Source organism: Thalassophryne amazonica, chromosome 4 (genome assembly GCF_902500255.1).
Source record: "Thalassophryne amazonica chromosome 4, fThaAma1.1, whole genome shotgun sequence".
NCBI classification, from domain to species: domain Eukaryota; kingdom Metazoa; phylum Chordata; class Actinopteri; order Batrachoidiformes; family Batrachoididae; genus Thalassophryne; species Thalassophryne amazonica.
The window spans coordinates 137,197,166-137,215,719 of NC_047106.1; the positions used below are offsets into that span (position 1 = coordinate 137,197,166).

The window sequence follows — 18,554 nt, forward strand, 5'->3', positions numbered from 1 at the left end:
AATTGAATAAATACAGTAATTTAAGTTAAGCTGCCACTTGCCACTGTGCGCCAGCCTCAGCTCACAACACTACATGATCCAAAAATATCTCACACTATGGCTCAAACTTGGAGGAAACACTGAATTGTCTCCATGCATTGGTATACTCACCGTGATGTTTAACAGGTTCACTAGAGCTGGCAGCTGGGCTCCGTCTTTCCTCTTCTTGATTCTTCTTCTGAGGGGGAATGACCTCAGCACTAGGAGGTTTCAAATCATTTTCTATGGAGGTTCGGGGTGACAACATGTCCATCTCCTCTCCCCAGTCGGACACAGGTTGGTGGCTGTCCAGCAGAGCGAAGGGGCTAATGGGTTTGCCTCCTTCCACTGTCTCCGGTGTAGCACTGATGGGCGGGATGTGAACCTTCGGCCTGGGAGCCCGCTGGTCTTTGGGGCTTCCTGTTGTTGTGGTTTGAGACCAAGATGCAGGAGATTTGGGGGAGCTGGTTTCACTCAGTTGTTTCACAGTGTCTTTCTTTCCTTCTTTTCTGGAGTTCTGTTCTCCCTCTGAGCCATTACTCTTTTCATCCACTTCATTATCATCCTCTCCATCACTGGCATCCTCCCACTCATCATCATCATCCTCTCCATCGATGGTCTTCTCCTCCTCCTGATAAAGATATTAAAGATGTTTTCTGTAAAACTGTTCGTGAGGTCTGCGTAAGCTTACTCTAAATTAAAAAGGAAAGAAAAATACAAATGTATCCTGTCACAGCTCTGTCTCTGCATTTATTTGGTCACAACTCACTTTCCCTGAAGCTTCATATTGAAGGCCACTTCACACACCTTTTCCTTCTGTTCATTCCTCTATTTTGAGGTTTACTGTTGACAGTGATCATGACCTCAGTGACCTACATGTACCTCAACCATATCCAATTGTTCAACAAAGAAATAAATTAACATTTTGAAGTTGACCTTTAGACCCTCAATCCCAGACACAGTATGGGCATTACCAACATCAAGGTTGAAGGTCAATTAGACCAAACTTTAGAGTGCAGACAAACAGAAAGTACTTGCTCTGTCTTCTATAGTAGCATTTATTGTGTTAGAGGTAAAGGAAATCTCTGAGAAGCAGAGTGGAAACTGATCAACATTCTACAAAGAATAAAAAGTCAGTCACGTCCAGAAGTAATATTTAAATTATCAGACAGCCTCCACAGTTGTGTACTCCAGAAAGCTGGAGTTTACTTCAGCCTGTTAATCCTGAATTCTGAGGTAAAATACCCTCACATTAGTACACTCACATTGCAGCTCCAGAACAGCTGATTTGAGTTTTGTGAACTGGAGCAGATTGACTCAAGGCTATTAAAGTGACGCTCGTTCACAAAGGCTTCCAAAAGCTACCAGCAAAGGAGTGCAGATTACTACATTAATGAACACAGCAAAAAAAAAAAAAGACCAAATTTGGGTAAAGTGGCATCCATGATTCAATGTCAATGAACATCTTTGCGTAGGTAAACACAGATTCAATGAATCTATATGCAGAATCAAGGAAAAACTTTCTTGGCAGTTTTTCAGCTATAAATTACGACAGCGTTTTAGGGCCACATTGAGTTTTTTTTCTTTGACTAGGGCAACATTGAGGTTTGTTTTTTTACTAGGGCCACACTGGTTTTTTGTTTTGTTTTGTTTTTTTACAAGGGCCACATTGAGGTTTTTTTTTTACTAGGGCAACATTGAGGTGTTTTTTACTAGGGCCACATTGAGGTTTTTTTTTTTTTACTAGGGCAACATTGAGGTTTTTTTACTAGGACCACACAGGGGTATTTATTTTTTATTTTTTTAACAAGGGCCATGTTTTGTTTTGTTTTTTTTTTTACTAGGGCCACATTGATTTTTTTTTAAAACTAGGGCCACAGTCTTTTTTTACTAGGGCCACAAAGGGTTTTTTTTTTTTTTTTTTTAAACAAGGTCCATGTTTTGTTTTTTTTAAACAAGGGCCATGTTTTGTTTTTTTGTTTTTTTTAAACAAGGGCCATGTTTTGTTTTTTTGTTTTTTTTTAAACAAGGGCCATGTTTTGTTTTTTTGTTTTTTTTAAACAAGGGCCATGTTTTGTTTTGTTTTTTTTTTTACTAGGGCCACAATTATTATTTTTTTTTTTACTAGGACCACATTGAGGGTTTTTTTTTTTAGACTTTGAGAATAAAGTTGTAATATTACAAGAATAAAGTCATAATTTTACAAGAATAGAACTTATAATATGAGAATAAAGTCATAGTTTTATGACAATAAAGATGTAATTTTATGAGAGAAAAACTCGGGCAACTAGGGCAACATTGAGCTTTTTTTTTTTTTACTAGGGCAACACTGAGGTGTTTTTTACTAGGGCCACACAGGGTTTTTTTTTTTTTTTTTAAAACAAGGGCCATGTTTTGTTTTTTTTACTAGGGCCACATTGAGTCTTTTTTTTTTTTTTTTACTAGGGCCACACAGGGTTTTTTTTTTTTAAACAAGGGCCATGTTTTGTTTTGTTTTTTTAGACTACGACCACACTGAGGTTTGTTTGTTTTTTTTTTTTTGACTAGGACCACACTGAGGTTTTTTTTTGTTTTTTTTTTTTTTTACTAGGACCACACTGAGGTTTTTTTTTGTTTTTTTTTTTTTTACTAGGACCACACTGAGGTTTTTTTTTGTTTTTTTTTACTAGGACCACACTGAGGGGTTTTTTTTAGACTTTGAGAATAAAGTTGTAATATTACAAGAATAAAGTCATAATTTTACAAGAATAGAACTTGTAATATGAGAATAAAGTCAATTTTATGACAATAAAGATGTAATTTTATGAGAGAAAAACTCGGGCAACTAGGGCAACATTGAGCTTTTTTTTTTTTTTTACTAGGGCAACACTGAGGTGTTTTTTACTAGGGCTACACAGGGTTTTTTTTTTTTTTTTTAAAACAAGGGCCATGTTTTGTTTTTTTGTTTTTTTTAAACAAGGGCCATGTTTTGTTTTTTTGTTTTTTTTAAACAAGGGCCATGTTTTGTTTTGTTTTTTTTTTTACTAGGGCCACAATTATTATTTTTTTTTTTACTAGGACCACATTGAGGGTTTTTTTTTTAGACTTTGAGAATAAAGTTGTAATATTACAAGAATAAAGTCATAATTTTACAAGAATAGAACTTATAATATGAGAATAAAGTCATAGTTTTATGACAATAAAGATGTAATTTTATGAGAGAAAAACTCGGGCAACTAGGGCAACATTGAGCTTTTTTTTTTTTTTACTAGGGCAACACTGAGGTGTTTTTTACTAGGGCCACACAGGGTTTTTTTTTTTTTTTTAAAACAAGGGCCATGTTTTGTTTTTTTACTAGGGCCACATTGAGTCTTTTTTTTTTTTTTTTTACTAGGGCCACACAGGGTTTTTTTTTTTTAAACAAGGGCCATGTTTTGTTTTGTTTTTTTAGACTACGACCACACTGAGGTTTGTTTGTTTTTTTTTTTTGACTAGGACCACACTGAGATTTTTTTTTGTTTTTTTGTTTTTACTAGGACCACACTGAGGTTTTTTTTTGTTTTTTTTTTTTTTACTAGGACCACACTGAGGTTTTTTTTTGTTTTTTTTTACTAGGACCACACTGAGGGGTTTTTTTTAGACTTTGAGAATAAAGTTGTAATATTACAAGAATAAAGTCATAATTTTACAAGAATAGAACTTGTAATATGAGAATAAAGTCAATTTTATGACAATAAAGATGTAATTTTATGAGAGAAAAACTCGGGCAACTAGGGCAACATTGAGCTTTTTTTTTTTTTACTAGGGCAACACTGAGGTGTTTTTTACTAGGGCCACACAGGGTTTTTTTTTTTTTTTTAAAACAAGGGCCATGTTTTGTTTTGGTTTTTTTTGACTAGGACCACACTGAGGTTTGTTTGTTTTTTTTTTTTGACTAGGACCACACTGAGGTTTTTTTTTTTGTTTTTTTTTTTTACTAGGACCACACTGAGGTTTTTTTTTTGTTTTTTTTTTTTTACTAGGACCACACTGAGGTTTTTTTTTTGTTTTTTTTTTACTAGGACCACACAGGTTTTTTTTTGTTTTTTTTTACTAGGACCACACTGAGGGGTTTTTTTTAGACTGAGAATAAAGTTGTAATATTACAAGAATAAAGTCATAATTTTACAAGAATAGAACTTGTAATATGAGAATAAAGTCAATTTTATGACAATAAAGATGTAATTTTATGAGAGAAAAACTCGGGCAACTAGGACAACACTGAGCTTTTTTTTTTACTAGGGCAACACAGGGTTTTTTTTTTTTTTTTTTTTTTAAACAAGGGCCGTGTTTTTTTTGTTTGTTTTTTTTAAAACAAGGGCCATGTTTTGTTTTTTGTTTTTTTACTAGGGCCACATTGATTTTTTTTTTACGAGGGCCACATTGAGGGTTTTTTTTTTTTTAGACTAGCGCCACATTGAGGTTTTTTACGAGGGCCACATTGAGGGTCTTTTTTTTTTTAGACTAGGGCCACATTGAGGTTTTTTACGAGGGCCACATTGAGGGTTTTTTTTTTTTTTTTTTTAGACTAGGGCCACATTGAGTCTTTTTTTTTTTTTACTAGGGCCACATTGATTCTTTTTTTTTTTTACTAGGGCAACATTGAGGTGTTTTTTACTAGGGCCACACAGGGTTTTTTTTTTTTTTTTTTTTTTAAAGGGCCATGTTTTGTTTTTTTTTTTTTTTTTTACAAGGGCCATATTGGGGTATTTTTTTTTTTTTTTTTTACGAGGGCCACATTGGGGTATTTTTTTTTTTTTACGAGGGCCACATTGGGGTTTTTTTTTTTTTTTACGAGGGCCACATTGGGGTATTTTTTTTTTTTTTTAACTAGGGCCACATTGATTTTTTTTTTTTACTAGGGCCACATTGAGTTTTTTTTACTAGGGCAACATTGAGCTTTTTTTTTTACTAGGGCCACAGAGGGTTTTTTTTTTTTTTTTTTTTTTAACAAGGGCCATGTTTTGTTTTGGGTTTTTTTTTTACTAGGGCCACATTTTTTTTTTTTTTTACGAGGGCCACATTGGGGTTTTTTTTTTTTTTTTTTGACTAGGACCACACTGAGGTTTTTTTTTTTTTTTTTTTTTACTAGGACCACACTGAGGTTTTTTTTGTTTTTTTTTGACTAGGACCACACTGGGGTTTTTTTTTTTTTTTTTTTTTTACTAGGACCACACTGAGGGGTTTTTTTTAGACTGAGAATAAAGTTGTAATATTACAAGAATAAAGTCATAATTTTACAAGAATAGAACTTCTAATATGAGAATAAAGTCATAATTTTATGACAATAAAGATGTAATTTTATGAGAGAAAAACTCGGGCAACTAGGGCAACATTGAGCTTTTTTTTTTTTGACTAGGGCAACATTGAGGTTTGTTTTTTACTAGGGCCACACTGTTTTTTTTTTTTTTTTTTTTTTTTTTTTTTACAAGGGCCACATTGACTTTTTTTTACTAGGGCCACATTGAGGTGTTTTTTACTAGGGCCACATTGAGGTATTTTTTTTTTTTAACTAGGGCCACATTGAGGTTTTTTTTTTTTTTTTAACTAGGGCCACATTGATGTTTTTTGTTTTTTTTTAACTAGGGCCACATTGAGGTTTTTTTTTTTTTTACTAGGGCAACATTGAGGTTTATTTTACTAGGACAACACAGGGGTATTTATTTATTTTTTTTTAACAAGGGCCATGTTTTGTTTTTTTAGTTTTTTTTTTTTTAACTAGGGCCACACTGAGTCTTTTTTTTTTTTACTAGGGCCACATTGACTTTTTTTTTTTTACTAGGGCCACAAAGGTTTTTTTTTACTAGGGCCACAAAGGGTTTTTTTTTTTTTAAACAAGGGCCATGTTTTGTTTTTTTTGTTTTTTTTAAAAAAGGGCCATGTTTTGTTTTTTTTTGTTTTTTTAAACAAGGGCCATGTTTTGTTTTTTTGTTTTTTTTAAACAAGGGCCATGTTTTGTTTTGTTTTTTTTTTTACTAGGGCCACAATTATTATTTTTTTTTAGACTTTGAGAATAAAGTTGTAATATTACAAGAATAAAGTCATAATTTTACAAGAATAGAACTTATAATATGAGAATAAAGTCATAATTTTATGACAATAAAGATGTAATTTTATGAGAGAAAAACTCGGGCAACTAGGGCAACATTGAGCTTTTTTTTTTTTTACTAGGGCAACATTGAGGTGTTTTTTACTAGGGCCACACAGGGTTTTTTTTTTTTTTTTTTAAAACAAGGGCCATGTTTTTTTTTTTTTTTACTAGGGCCACATTGGGGTTTTTTTTTTTTTTTTTTTTACTAGGACCACACTGAGGTTTTTTTTTGTTTTTTTCTTTGACTAGGACCACACTGAGGTTTTTTTTTTTTTTTTTTTTTTTTGACTAGGACCACACTGAGGTTTTTTTTTTTTTTTTTTTTTTACTAGGACCACACTGAGGTTTTTTTTTTTTTTTTTTTTACTAGGACCACACTGAGGTTTTTTTTTTTTTTTTTTTTTTTTTACTACGACCACACAGGTTTTTTTTTTTTTTTTTTACTAGGACCACACAGGTTTTTTTTTTTTTTTTTTTTTACTAGGACCACACTGAGGTTTTTTTTTTGGTTTTTTTTTTCCTAGGACCACACTGAGGGTTTTTTTTAGACTTTGAGAATAAAGTTGTAATATTACAAGAATAAAGTCATAATTTTACAAGAATAGAACTTGTAATATGAGAATAAAGTCAATTTTATGACAATAAAGATGTAATTTTATGAGAGAAAAACTCGGGCAACTAGGACAACACTGAGTTTTTTTTTTACTAGGGCAACACAGGGTTTTGTTTTGTTTTTTTTTTTAAACAAGGGCCATGTTTTTTTTGTTTTTTTTTTTTTTAAACAAGGGCCATGTTTTGTTTTTTGTTTTTTTACTAGGGCCACATTGATTTTTTTTTACGAGGGCCACATTGAGGGTTTTTTTTTTTTAGACTAGCGCCACATTGAGGTTTTTTACGAGGGCCACATTGAGGTTTTTTTTTTTTTTTTAGACTAGGGCCACATTGAGTCTTTTTTTTTTTTTACTAGGGCCACATTGAGTTTTTTTTTTTTACTAGGGCAACATTGAGGTGTTTTTTACTAGGGCCACATTGAGGTTTGTTTTTTTTTTTTTTTACGAGGGCCACATTGAGGTTTGTTTTTTTTTTTTTTTACGAGGGCCACATTGAGGTTTGTTTTTTTTTTTTTTTACGAGGGCCACATTGAGGTTTGTTTGTTTTGTTTTTTTTGACTAGGACCACACTGAGGTTTGTTTGGTTTTTTTTTTTTGACTAGGACCACACTGAGGTTTGTTTGTTTTTTTTTTTTTACTAGGACCACACTGAGGTTTTTTGTTTTTTTTTTTTCTTACAAGGGCCACATTGGGGTTTTTTTTTTTTTTTTAACTAGGGCCACATTGAGTTTTTTTTACTAGGGCCACAGAGGGTTTTTTTTTTTTTAACAAGGGCCATGTTTTGTTTTGTTTTTTTTTACTAGGGCCACATTTTTTTTTTTTTTTTACGAGGGCCACATTAGGGTTTTTTTTTTTTTTTTTTTTTGACTAGGACCACACTGAGTTTTTTTTTTTTTTTTTTTTTTTTTTGACTAGGACCACACTTTTTTTTTTTTTTTTGACTAGGACCACACTGAGGTTTTTTTTTTTTTTTTTTTTTACTAGGACCACACTGAGGTTTTTTTTTTTTTTTTTACTAGGACCACACTGAGGTTTTTTTTTTTGGTTTTTTTTTACTAGGACCACACTGAGGGTTTTTTTTAGACTTTGAGAATAAAGTTGTAATATTACAAGAATAAAGTCATAATTTTACAAGAATAGAACTTGTAATATGAGAATAAAGTCAATTTTATGACAATAAAGATGTAATTTTATGAGAGAAAAACTCGGGCAACTAGGACAACACTGAGCTTTTTTTTTTTACTAGGGCAACACAGGGTTTTGTTTTTTGTTTTTTTTTAAACAAGGGCCATGTTTTTTTTGTTTGTTTTTTTTTAAACAAGGGCCATGTTTTGTTTTTTGTTTTTTTACTAGGGCCACATTGATTTTTTTTTTACGAGGGCCACATTGAGGGTTTTTTTTTTTTTTTTAGACTAGGGCCACATTGAGTCTTTTTTTTTTTTTTTTACTAGGGCCACATTGAGTCTTTTTTTTTTTTACTAGGGCCACACAGGGTTTTTTTTTTTTGTTTTTTTTTTTTTTTTTTTTTTTTTTTTTTTAAAAAGGGCCACATTGGGGTATTTTTTTTTTTTTTTACGAGGGCCACATTGGGGTATTTTTTTTTTTTTTACGAGGGCCACATTGGGGTATTTTTTTTTTTTTACGAGGGCCACATTGGGGTATTTTTTTTTTTTACGAGGGCCACATTGGGGTATTTTTTTTTTTTACGAGGGCCACATTGGGGTATTTTTTTTTTTTTACGAGGGCCACATTGGGGTATTTTTTTTTTTTTTTTTTTTTTACTAGGGCCACAGAGGGGTTTTTTTTTTTTTTTTAACAAGGGCCATGTTTTGTTTTGTTTTTTTTTTTTACTAGGGCCACATTTTTTTTTTTTTTTTTTTACGAGGGCCACACTGGGGTTTTTTTTTTTTTTTTTTTTTTTGACTAGGACCACACTGAGGTTTTTTTTTTTTTTTCTTGTTTTTTTTTTGAGTAGGACCACACTGAGGTTTTTTTTTTTTTTTTTTTTTGACTAGGGCAACATTGAGCTTTTTTTTTTTACTAGGGCAACATTGAGGTGTTTTTTACTAGGGCCACACAGGGTTTTTTTTTTTTTTTTTTTTTTTTTAAACAAGGGCCATGTTTTGTTTTTTTTGTTTTTTTTACTAGGGCCACATTGGGGTATTTCTTTTTTTTTTTTTTTTTTACTAGGGCCACATTGGGGTATTTCTTTTTTTTTTTTACGAGGGCCACATTGATTTTTTTTTTTTTTTTTTTTTTTTTTAACTAGGGCCACATTGAGTTTTTTTTTTTTACTAGGGCCACACGGGTATTTTTTTTTTTAACAAGGGCCATGTTTTGTTTTTGGTTTTTTTTTTTACTAGGACCACACTGAGGTTTTTTTTTTGTTTTTTTTTTTTACTAGGACCACACTGAGGTTTTTTTTTTTTTTTTTTTTTTCTTGACTAGGACCACACTGAGGTTTTTTTTTTTTTTTTTTTGACTAGGACCACACTGAGGGGTTTTTTTTAGACTGAGAATAAAGTTGTAATATTACAAGAATAAAGTCATAATTTTACAAGAATAGAACTTGTAATATGAGAATAAAGTCATAATTTTATGACAATAAAGATGTAATTTTATGAGAGAAAAACTCGGGCAACTAGGGCAACATTGAGCTTTTTTTTTACTAGGGCAACATTGAGGTGTTTTTTTACTAGGGCCACACAGGGTTTTTTTTTTTTTTTAAAAACAAAGGCCATGTTTTGTTTTTGTTTTTTTTTTTACTAGGGCCACATTGGGATATTTTTTTTTTTTAACTAGGGCCACATTGAGGGTTTTTTTTTTTTAACTAGGGCCACATTGAGGGTTTTTTTTTTTACTAGGGCCACATTGAGGGTTTTTTTTTTTTTTTTTACTAGGGCAACATTGAGCTTTTTTTTTTACTAGGGCCACAGAGGGTTTTTTTTTTTAACAAGGGCCATGTTTTGTTTTGTTTTTGTTTTTTTACTAGGGCCACATTTATTTTTTTTTTACGAGGGCCACATTGGGGTATTTTGTTTTTTTTTTTTTAACTAGGGCCACATTGGGGTATTTTTTTTTTTTTTTACTAGGGCCACATTGAGGGGTTTTTTTTTTTTTTTTTTTAGACTAGGGCCACATTGGGGTTTTTTTTTTTTTTTTTACTAGGGCCACATTGAGGGTTTTTTTTTTAGACTAGGGCCACATTGGGGTATTTTTTTTTTAACTAGGGCCACATTGAGGGTTTTTTTTTTTAGACTAGGGCCACATTGGGGTATTTTTTTTTTAACTAGGGCCACATTGAGGGTTTTTTTTTTAGACTAGGGCCACATTGACTTTTTTTTTTTTTTACTAGGGCTACATTGAGTCTTTTTTTTTTTTTACTAGGGCCACACTGAGGTTTTTTTTTTTGCCTAGGACCACACTGAGGTTTTTTTTTTTTTTTTGACTAGGACCACACTGAGGTTTGTTTTTTTAGACTTTGAGAAGTTGTAATATTACAAGAATAAAGTCATAATTTTACAAGAATAGAACTTGTAATATTATGAGAATAAAGTCAGAATTTTATGACAATAAAGATGTAATTTTATGAGAGAAAAACTCTGCTTCCCAAAATGAGATCTGTGGAGCGCTTTAAGCTGTGCTTCAGTATAGGTTTTACAGATAAGGAAGACAGACAGAGGTTCTTTTTAAATGTGGGTAGCCAATGAAAGCTTGAAGGTTGTACCTAAAAGGGCCTACAGCACATGTCTGTCACTCCTCCCAGCACTTCTGTTGAAAGTGCCAGTTGGAAGCATGGCTACAATTGAGAATTGAACCTGGATCGCTGCCATCTCAGGTTAACGTGCAAACCATTACGCCACCACCCCACGAAATACTTTGTCTTTTGGCCCATCTGCAGCACAGATTTCACTTTTAACAAAAGATTTTGTCATGGAAAGCCGCGCGGAGGCTTCGCGCGTAAAGACCAATTCGCTTTGGAATCGAGACAAAGGAACACCTCCGTTTCGGCGTGTCAGAGGACAAGTTTGGACATGTCTATCTCGGCTTTCAATGCTTACCAGTCCAGTACGTATCAGTGAAATTGTGGAGAGCTGGACATGTCCCAACTTGTCCTTTATCACGCCGAATCGGAGGTGTTCCTTTGTCTCGCTTCATCAGCGAATCAGTCGTGATGCGCGAAGCCTCCGCGCGGCTTTCCATGACAAAATCTCTTGTTAAAAGTGAAATCTGCCAGAAAATGGCTGATGTCCAGCTCTTGTGATAACCAGAGAAAGAGCACACGATGGTCTCGTATCCACAGAGCCATCCATTTAGAAATGGTCCGGTGGCTTGTGCCGCGTCGTCGCAGCTCGGAGCGCGGAGCGTCCTTAAAGGGGTCCTTAAAGCTGTAGTAACAGACCTTATTCTCTGTGAAGCCCGTAAAATTTTCACGGAAAGCCAGATAAATTTTTCAAATGGTTTCCAGGTGCCAGTCTCTAACAGGTTCTGAAAAAATTCTGATGGAAAAAAGTCCTTTTCATTCCACCATTTCCAGACAATGAAAATCCGACGAGGGGGCGGTCCACTCCTTCCCAAGGCGTGCTCACAGGCGAATGACGTCACCGACAGGCGTGGAAAAACTCAGGCATACGCACGAGGGTTCAAGCATGTCTGACATAAAAACATATGAATGAAATCCATATAGTTTTTGAAAAAAATAAAAAGGACCGTTACTTTATTGACAGACCTCATATATGCAAGAAAATGCGTCTATTCTGCAGGAGGAACCACACAGACTTCGCCTGTAGTTCCGGCGATTAGTAGCTCCCGAAATTACCTCTTTGATGGAGGAGATGGCTGGAAGTGGCAGTCTACAGGGTTATCGCTTCTCATATAAATACAACTTTATTCTCGTAATATTACAAGTTTTTCTTCTTGTAAAAATACGACTTTATTCTCATGGTATTACAAGTTTTTTCCTGTAAAATTACTATTTTATTCTCGTAATATTACGACTTCATTCTCGTCTCCTTCTTGCATGATCAGTGTTTGACAACTACTCATATAAATCAAGTCCAAGAAAAAGTCAATGGTTTAGAAAATTTCATCTATCCAACCTCTAACTTGTCTGAAGAAAACCTGCTGTACACATGATGATTTGCATCAACAATAATACTTGTATCTAGTTTGTCCAATTATTTATGGCCACAGAAAATACAGGAGTGGTGTATAGATTTGGCTGTAATTCCTAAATTGTTAATGCAGTACTTTTGTTAAACCTCTTGAATTAGAACTTGTGGATCTGACTGTATGCTAAAATAAACATCACAGTGAATGATAAGCCCTTTACCTTATGCAATGTGACAGCTTTGGGCTTCTCTCGCTCCTCCTCCTTGTTCTTTGCCTTCTCCTCGACATTGGTCTTGTCTCCCTTTTCCATATCCTCTTCTTTATCTCCCTCCCAGCGGTTGTCGTGCATGCTGTTAATGGCATCCAGTCAAGTCAAACGTTTATTTCACAAACATACTCAAAAATGCTGCTAAAGGTTTTTCTGAATAATAACATTACAGCAACAATACGCATAAACAATCAGCTCCTGTTCATCAAACAAACTGTATGACTGACTAAATGGGCATCAACAATAGTATGTAAAGTAAGGCCTACAGACACCGACAAACTGTGCTATTTTAACCAACTATCAATTAAAGTAAACAATGATTATGAGCTCATGATGCCAACTGTCAGCTTTCACCTGATGGTTACTACATCACAATCCGTTTAGAGCTTCAATCCAATGTTGTAATGTAATCTTACAGCTGACCTATTCTCATGACACAGGCCCCATCCAAGAAACCTTACACAACTACCTTATTTTCCGAAGTATAACTCGCAGTTTTTGTACTTTTTGTACTACTTTGGAAGATCCTGTGACTTACACTCAGGTGTAACCTATATACCAAAAAAAAAAAAATCATGTATTCGTTAATGATAATCTCAATTTATATAGGGCTTTGCCAGGAATAAAAGTACTAACAAAAATTAACTCCATTTAGAAAAGTATAGTAAGTCCCTTGGTTTCACTCGGGGTTGCCACAGTAGATGTGCATGTTGATTTGGCACCATTATTATTAGACACCAATAATAAAAGTGCACTACAACAATGGTTAAGCATTGAGCTTGAGACCAGAGGATCCTCAGTTTAAACCCCAGCCTGACCAGAAAAATCACTAAGGGCCCTTGGGCAAGGTCCTTAATCCCCTAGTTGCTCCCGGTGTGTAGTGAGCACCTTGCATGGCAGCACCCTGACATTGGTGTGTGAGTATGCATGTGTGAGCGGGTGATTGCGAGGCATTTATTTATTTATTGTTTATTTGATGAGGACAATGCACATTAATGAATACTTTGTACATTTTCATGCCTTAGTGTAAATATGCCAGATTTAGCTAAAAGCTACTTTCCATCTGTAGTCCTCAGACACACAACAAACAATTACAATAAATAAATTAAAACAAACCATGAGATTATGTACAATACATCTCACCTGTGTTGACAGGTTTGATTGTTTTTGAACCATTTTTTAAGCTAATTTTTAAAAGCACTCAGGGTGGGACTGTCTCGCATCCTTGTTGGAAGGCTGTTCCAGTTTGTACAACCTTTCACAGAGATGGTGTTTTGTCCTGTGGCAGTTCGTCTGAGGGGCACCTCACAGTCCCCTCTAGAAGCAGACCGAGTCCTGTGGTTAGGATCTCTATGTCTAATAAATTCCTCCACAGGAGGTGGGGCTAGGCCATGGAGAAATTTGTAGATGAGAAAAGCCCGCTTAAACATTATAAAGTTGTTAAAACTTAAAAGATGGTATTTCTCCAGAATTTCACAGTAATGAGTGGAATATGGCTTTTTAGCAAACACTTTGATGGCTTTTTTATAAAGTTGCTCTAAAGGTTTTAGTACTGTCATACCAGCAAATGACCATATTGTGCAACAATATTCAATATGCATCATTGTAAACGACTTTGAGCTTCTGATCCAGATGGAAAAGCGCTATACGAGGTCTGTCCAAAAAGTAACGGACCTTTTTATTTTTTCAAAAACTATATGGATTTGAATCACGTGTGTGTTGGAAACCATTCAGAAGATTCAGACGGCTTTCGATGACTTTCAGTCGAGTGAGTATCCGAGAAATTGTGTAACAGCTGGACATGCCCCAACATGTCCTGTGAGGCTTCCAAGACGGAGGTGTTTTTTTGCTGCACGTCCTGAGCTGTTTCGTGCCGACGTGCGAAATCCTCCGCACGTCTTTCATTACAAAATCTCCTGTAACAGTGGAATGTGCCGCAAAAGTGCTATGTCCAGCTCTCCTGCCATTTCTGTGGTGGTCACATGATGTCCCGGATCAACACAGCGTTCAGTTTAGAAATGATCTGGTTGATCCAGCCTGTCGATGGCCGCTCGGCGCGCCGTGCGTCCTCCGCCGCTGTGGGCCGTCTTTAAAAAGGTTTTAACAGTCCATAATCCACGTGACGCCGACAGAATCTTCACTGATATCCAACTGAATCTATCGAATGGTTTCCAACTGCCTGTCTCTAACAGTTTCTGAAAAAAAATTCATGGAGCAAAGCGGCAGTCTCTCAGCAAGTTCTCAGACAAAAGAAATCCGACGGGAGGGGTGGACCAGTGCTCACTCAAAGCCCGCCCACAGGCGAATGACGCAACCGACAGGCGTGGAAAAACTCACACATGCACACGAAGGTTCAAGCTTGGCTGATGTAATCACACGTGATTCAAATCCATATAGTTTTTGAAAAAAATAAAAAGGTACGATACTTTTTGGACAGACCTCGTATAAATACAGTCTATTTACCATTTATATAGCAGATCTACCTTGTATCTGCTGTGGAGCTATGCCTCCAAGAAGCACTTTTTGACATATGTGACATACTCCAGAAAATACAGTTTCATTTGACATAAGTTGGCTATGTACCACAGGCTTTTAAGGTGGCAGTAATTAAACCATTACTTAAAAAGCCATCACTTGACCCAGCTATCTTAGCTAATTATAGGCCAATCTCCAACCTTCCTTTTCTCTCAAAAATTCTTGAAAGGGTAGTTGTAAAACAGCTAACTGATCATCTGCAGAGGAATGGTCTATTTGAAGAGTTTCAGTCAGGTTTTAGAATTCATCATAGTACAGAAACAGCATTAGTGAAGGTTACAAATGATCTTCTTATGGCCTCAGACAGTGGACTCATCTCTGTGCTTGTTCTGTTAGACCTCAGTGCTGCTTTTGATACTGTTGACCATAAAATTTTATTACAGCGATTAGAGCATGCCATAGGTATTAAAGGCACTGCGCTGTGGTGGTTTGAATCATATTTATCTAATAGATTACAATTTGTTCATGTAAATATGGAATCTTCTTCACAGACTAAGGTTAATTATGGAGTTCCACAAGGTTCTGTGCTAGGACCAATTTTATTCACTTTATACTATCTATCCATGAAGCCAGAGGACACACACAAATTAGCTAAACTGCAGGATTGTCTTACAGACAAAGACATGGATGACCTCTAATTTCCTGCTTTTAAACTCAGATAAAACCGAAGTTATTGTACTTGGCCCCACAAATCTTAGAAACATGGTGTCTAACCAGATCCTTACTCTGGATGGCATTACCCTGACCTCTAGTAATACTGTGAGAAATCTTGGAGTCATTTTTGATCAGGATATGTCATTCAATGCGCATATTAAACAAATATGTAGGACTGCTTTTTTGCATTTGCGCAATATCTCTAAAATTAGAAAGGTCTTGTCTCAGAGTGATGCTGAAAAACTAATTCATGCATTTATTTCCTCTAGGCTGGACTATTGTAATTCATTATTATCAGGTTGTCCTAAAAGTTCCCTGAAAAGCCTTCAGTTAATTCAAAATGCTGCAGCTAGAGTGCTAATAGGGACTAGAAGGAGAGAGCATATCTCACCCATATTGGCCTCTCTTCATTGGCTTCCTGTTAATTCTAGAATAGAATTTAAAATTCTTCTTCTTACTTATAAGGTTTTGAATAATCAGGTCCCATCTTATCTTAGGGACCTCATAGTACCATATCACCCCAATAGTGCACTTCGCTCTCAGACTGCAGGCTTACTTGTAGTTCCTAGGTTTTGTAAGAGTAGAATGGGAGGCAGAGCCTTCAGCTTTCAGGCTCCTCTCCTGTGGAACCAGCTCCCAATTCAGATCAGGGAGACAGACACCCTCTCTACTTTTAAGATTAGGCTTAAAACTTTCCTTTTTGCTAAAGCTTATAGTTAGGGCTGGATCAGGTGACCCTGAACCATCCCTTACTTATGCTGCTATAGACTTAGACTGCTGGGGGGTTCCCATGATCCACTGAGTGTTTCTTTCTCTTTTTGCTCTGTATGCACCACTCTGCATTTAATCATTAGTGATTGATCTCTGCTCCCCTCCACAGCATGTCTTTTTCCTGGTTCTCGCCCTCAGCCCCAACCAGTCCCAGCAGAAGACTGTGCCTCCCTGAGCCTGGTTCTGCTGGAGGTTTCTTCTGTTAAAAGGGAGTTTTTCCTTCCCACTGTTGCCAAGTGCTTGCTCACAGGGGGTCGTTTTGACCGTTGGGGTTTTTCCGTAATTATTGTATGGCTTTGTCTTACAATATAAGGCGCCTTGGGGCAACTGTTTGTTGTGATTTGGCGCTATATAAATAAAATTGATATGATTTGATAAGGTGTTCTTCCACTGGAACTAAAGACTTCATCTTAAACATCTAGCACACATCATGAGACACAACATGAATGTCACTGCTAACTCCACTGCAATCTGTGGTAACCTTCAGGGTCTTTCTGTGGTATACATGTGTGCAAGTCTGACACACAGATTATGCGCAAACTCCATGTAAAGAGTTCTTGGCGTCTATTCATATTAAATTTGGAATCCTCAACAGATAGCAGCATGACACACTTTGTTGGAATCTTTAAGAAAACAACAACACTGTAGCCGACTGCATAATCCTACAAACCCTATAGTTTCCCAGCAGCCTCCTTTCTTTAGCCACAACAACGTGATCAAGGTCTTTAGCTGCATCACTTCTACTGCAGTACCATATCTAGCAGTGGAGCTCTGGGAGCTGAAGTCAGGCTCCATCAAATCAAGTATGCAAACCCTAGTTGCAGAGTTACTGGTATAGGATATAGTTGAAAACAAATCTTTTTTGGTTTTTAACTGTTGTGCATTTCTGTGGTGGCTAGAGTACCAATATGACCATCTCCCACCACCAAACCATAAAACCGGGTTTTGCACAGGCTGGAGGACACCTGCTGTTCCTCATGTAGCTCAGTTGTTGGCACCCATTTTATGTGATTAAGGTTGTTCCTCAAACAAAATGCATTACTTACCTGCGGCTAATTGTCACTGTTCACATGACCGTTAGTCATCAATTAATGATGGTTTTACTCCAATAAAAAGGGTCTGTTTCCAGTTCCTTCTCCACAATGATCAAGACAAGAAAGTTGCCCAGCAGCACCAGATGTGCTCCAACCAAACAAGAAATCTGTCCTGGAGGATGAGTGGATTCTGCTAATTTAGTATTGTAGAGCACAGGGGCTGCTATTTTGGCACTCACTGACATTTGAATCCTCCCTGGTTTGAACCAGAAAAAAGCAGATCAAGTCTGTATCCTGGGAACATCTGAATATCTGAAGGTCTTAGATAATTTGGTGTTGCCGTGCTTGGAAAAACGTATCCACATATAACAACGTGGTTCCAGCAATTTATATTCTCAACAAATGTCTGTGGAAACACACACAGAATTGAGGGACTGATCTGCTGACTCTGGTACCAGAGACACTGAATGTAAGAAGGAAATGATTGCAAAGACAGATGGAACAAAATAATTGTGAATGTGCTAAAAAATACATCTGGGGTTCATTTTAGGTTTGTATTATTTCATATTGTGCAAGTTTTTTTATTTATTCAATAACCTTATACATTTTACCAATACGGTGATTATCCAAATTTGGTTCATTTCATTTCTTAAGATATTCTGACTTATGTACTTGAAAATCAGGGGTACCAATAATTTAGACCAGGACTGTCCACCATGAAGAAGACAGCCCTGGTCCACTGGATTTACCTATAGCTCTGCTTATCGCCTCTGCTATTCCCTCGGTTTCGGTCACCTCGGGTTCCCTGGGTCCTGCCTTGGGATAGGAAGTCGCCAAATGTGGGAGCTTTAGGAGGGCGCTTACTATCATCTGGAGAAAAGACAGAATCAAGTTTACACAACATTTAAACGAGAGTGAAAGTAATTAGTCTACAAAAAGGACAAATAACAACAAAAAAACTAAAGTACTAAATCCCCTCTGGAGCCATGTGGCCCACGGAGGCAGGGTTCTGTATTGTGCACGACTGACTATCGCTGGATGAGTGGGTCTACAGTTAAGGAAGTGGACTGCAGAGCCAAATTTTGGTGGTTTATTTTCAGAAATGAAGTGGTCATTTCTGAAAATAAACCACCAAATGTTCCTTGATTACTGCGACACGACTGAGTGAACTTTGTTTTTGGCTGTTACCATCACAATGCATGGCAAAGCCTACAGAATTTTTCATCTTGTAAATAAACTGACACCATAAATAAAACTGTTTGAGCAGTGGTTCTTAAGATATCGAATAACATCCACAGGAGAACCTACAGAGAGGGATAGGGCACATCACCTAACTTTTTTGGTCAACATGCCAATGTACAAGATGAAGAACAGGGACCCTACAGCTTACGGCAAGATAGATTTAAGACTTTATTAATGCCAGTCTGAATGAAATTTAAGGC

The 18,554-nt window shown here is 35.8% G+C and overlaps 1 protein-coding gene across 3 annotated transcripts in view; it reads right to left on the reverse strand.

The window, feature by feature from the left end:
• ccdc9 (coiled-coil domain containing 9) overlaps positions 1-18,554 on the reverse strand; it is a 140,322-nt gene that overhangs the window by 47,418 nt on the left and 74,350 nt on the right. For all 3 annotated transcript variants that reach the window (XM_034168658.1, XM_034168660.1, XM_034168657.1), the window contains exons 10-12: positions 17,862-17,982; positions 12,071-12,200; positions 151-649 (exon numbers count right to left, since the gene is read on the reverse strand). In XM_034168658.1, coding sequence (XP_034024549.1) covers positions 151-649; positions 12,071-12,200; positions 17,862-17,982 — 750 coding nt within the window. The remainder of the gene's footprint in view (positions 1-150; positions 650-12,070; positions 12,201-17,861; positions 17,983-18,554) is intronic.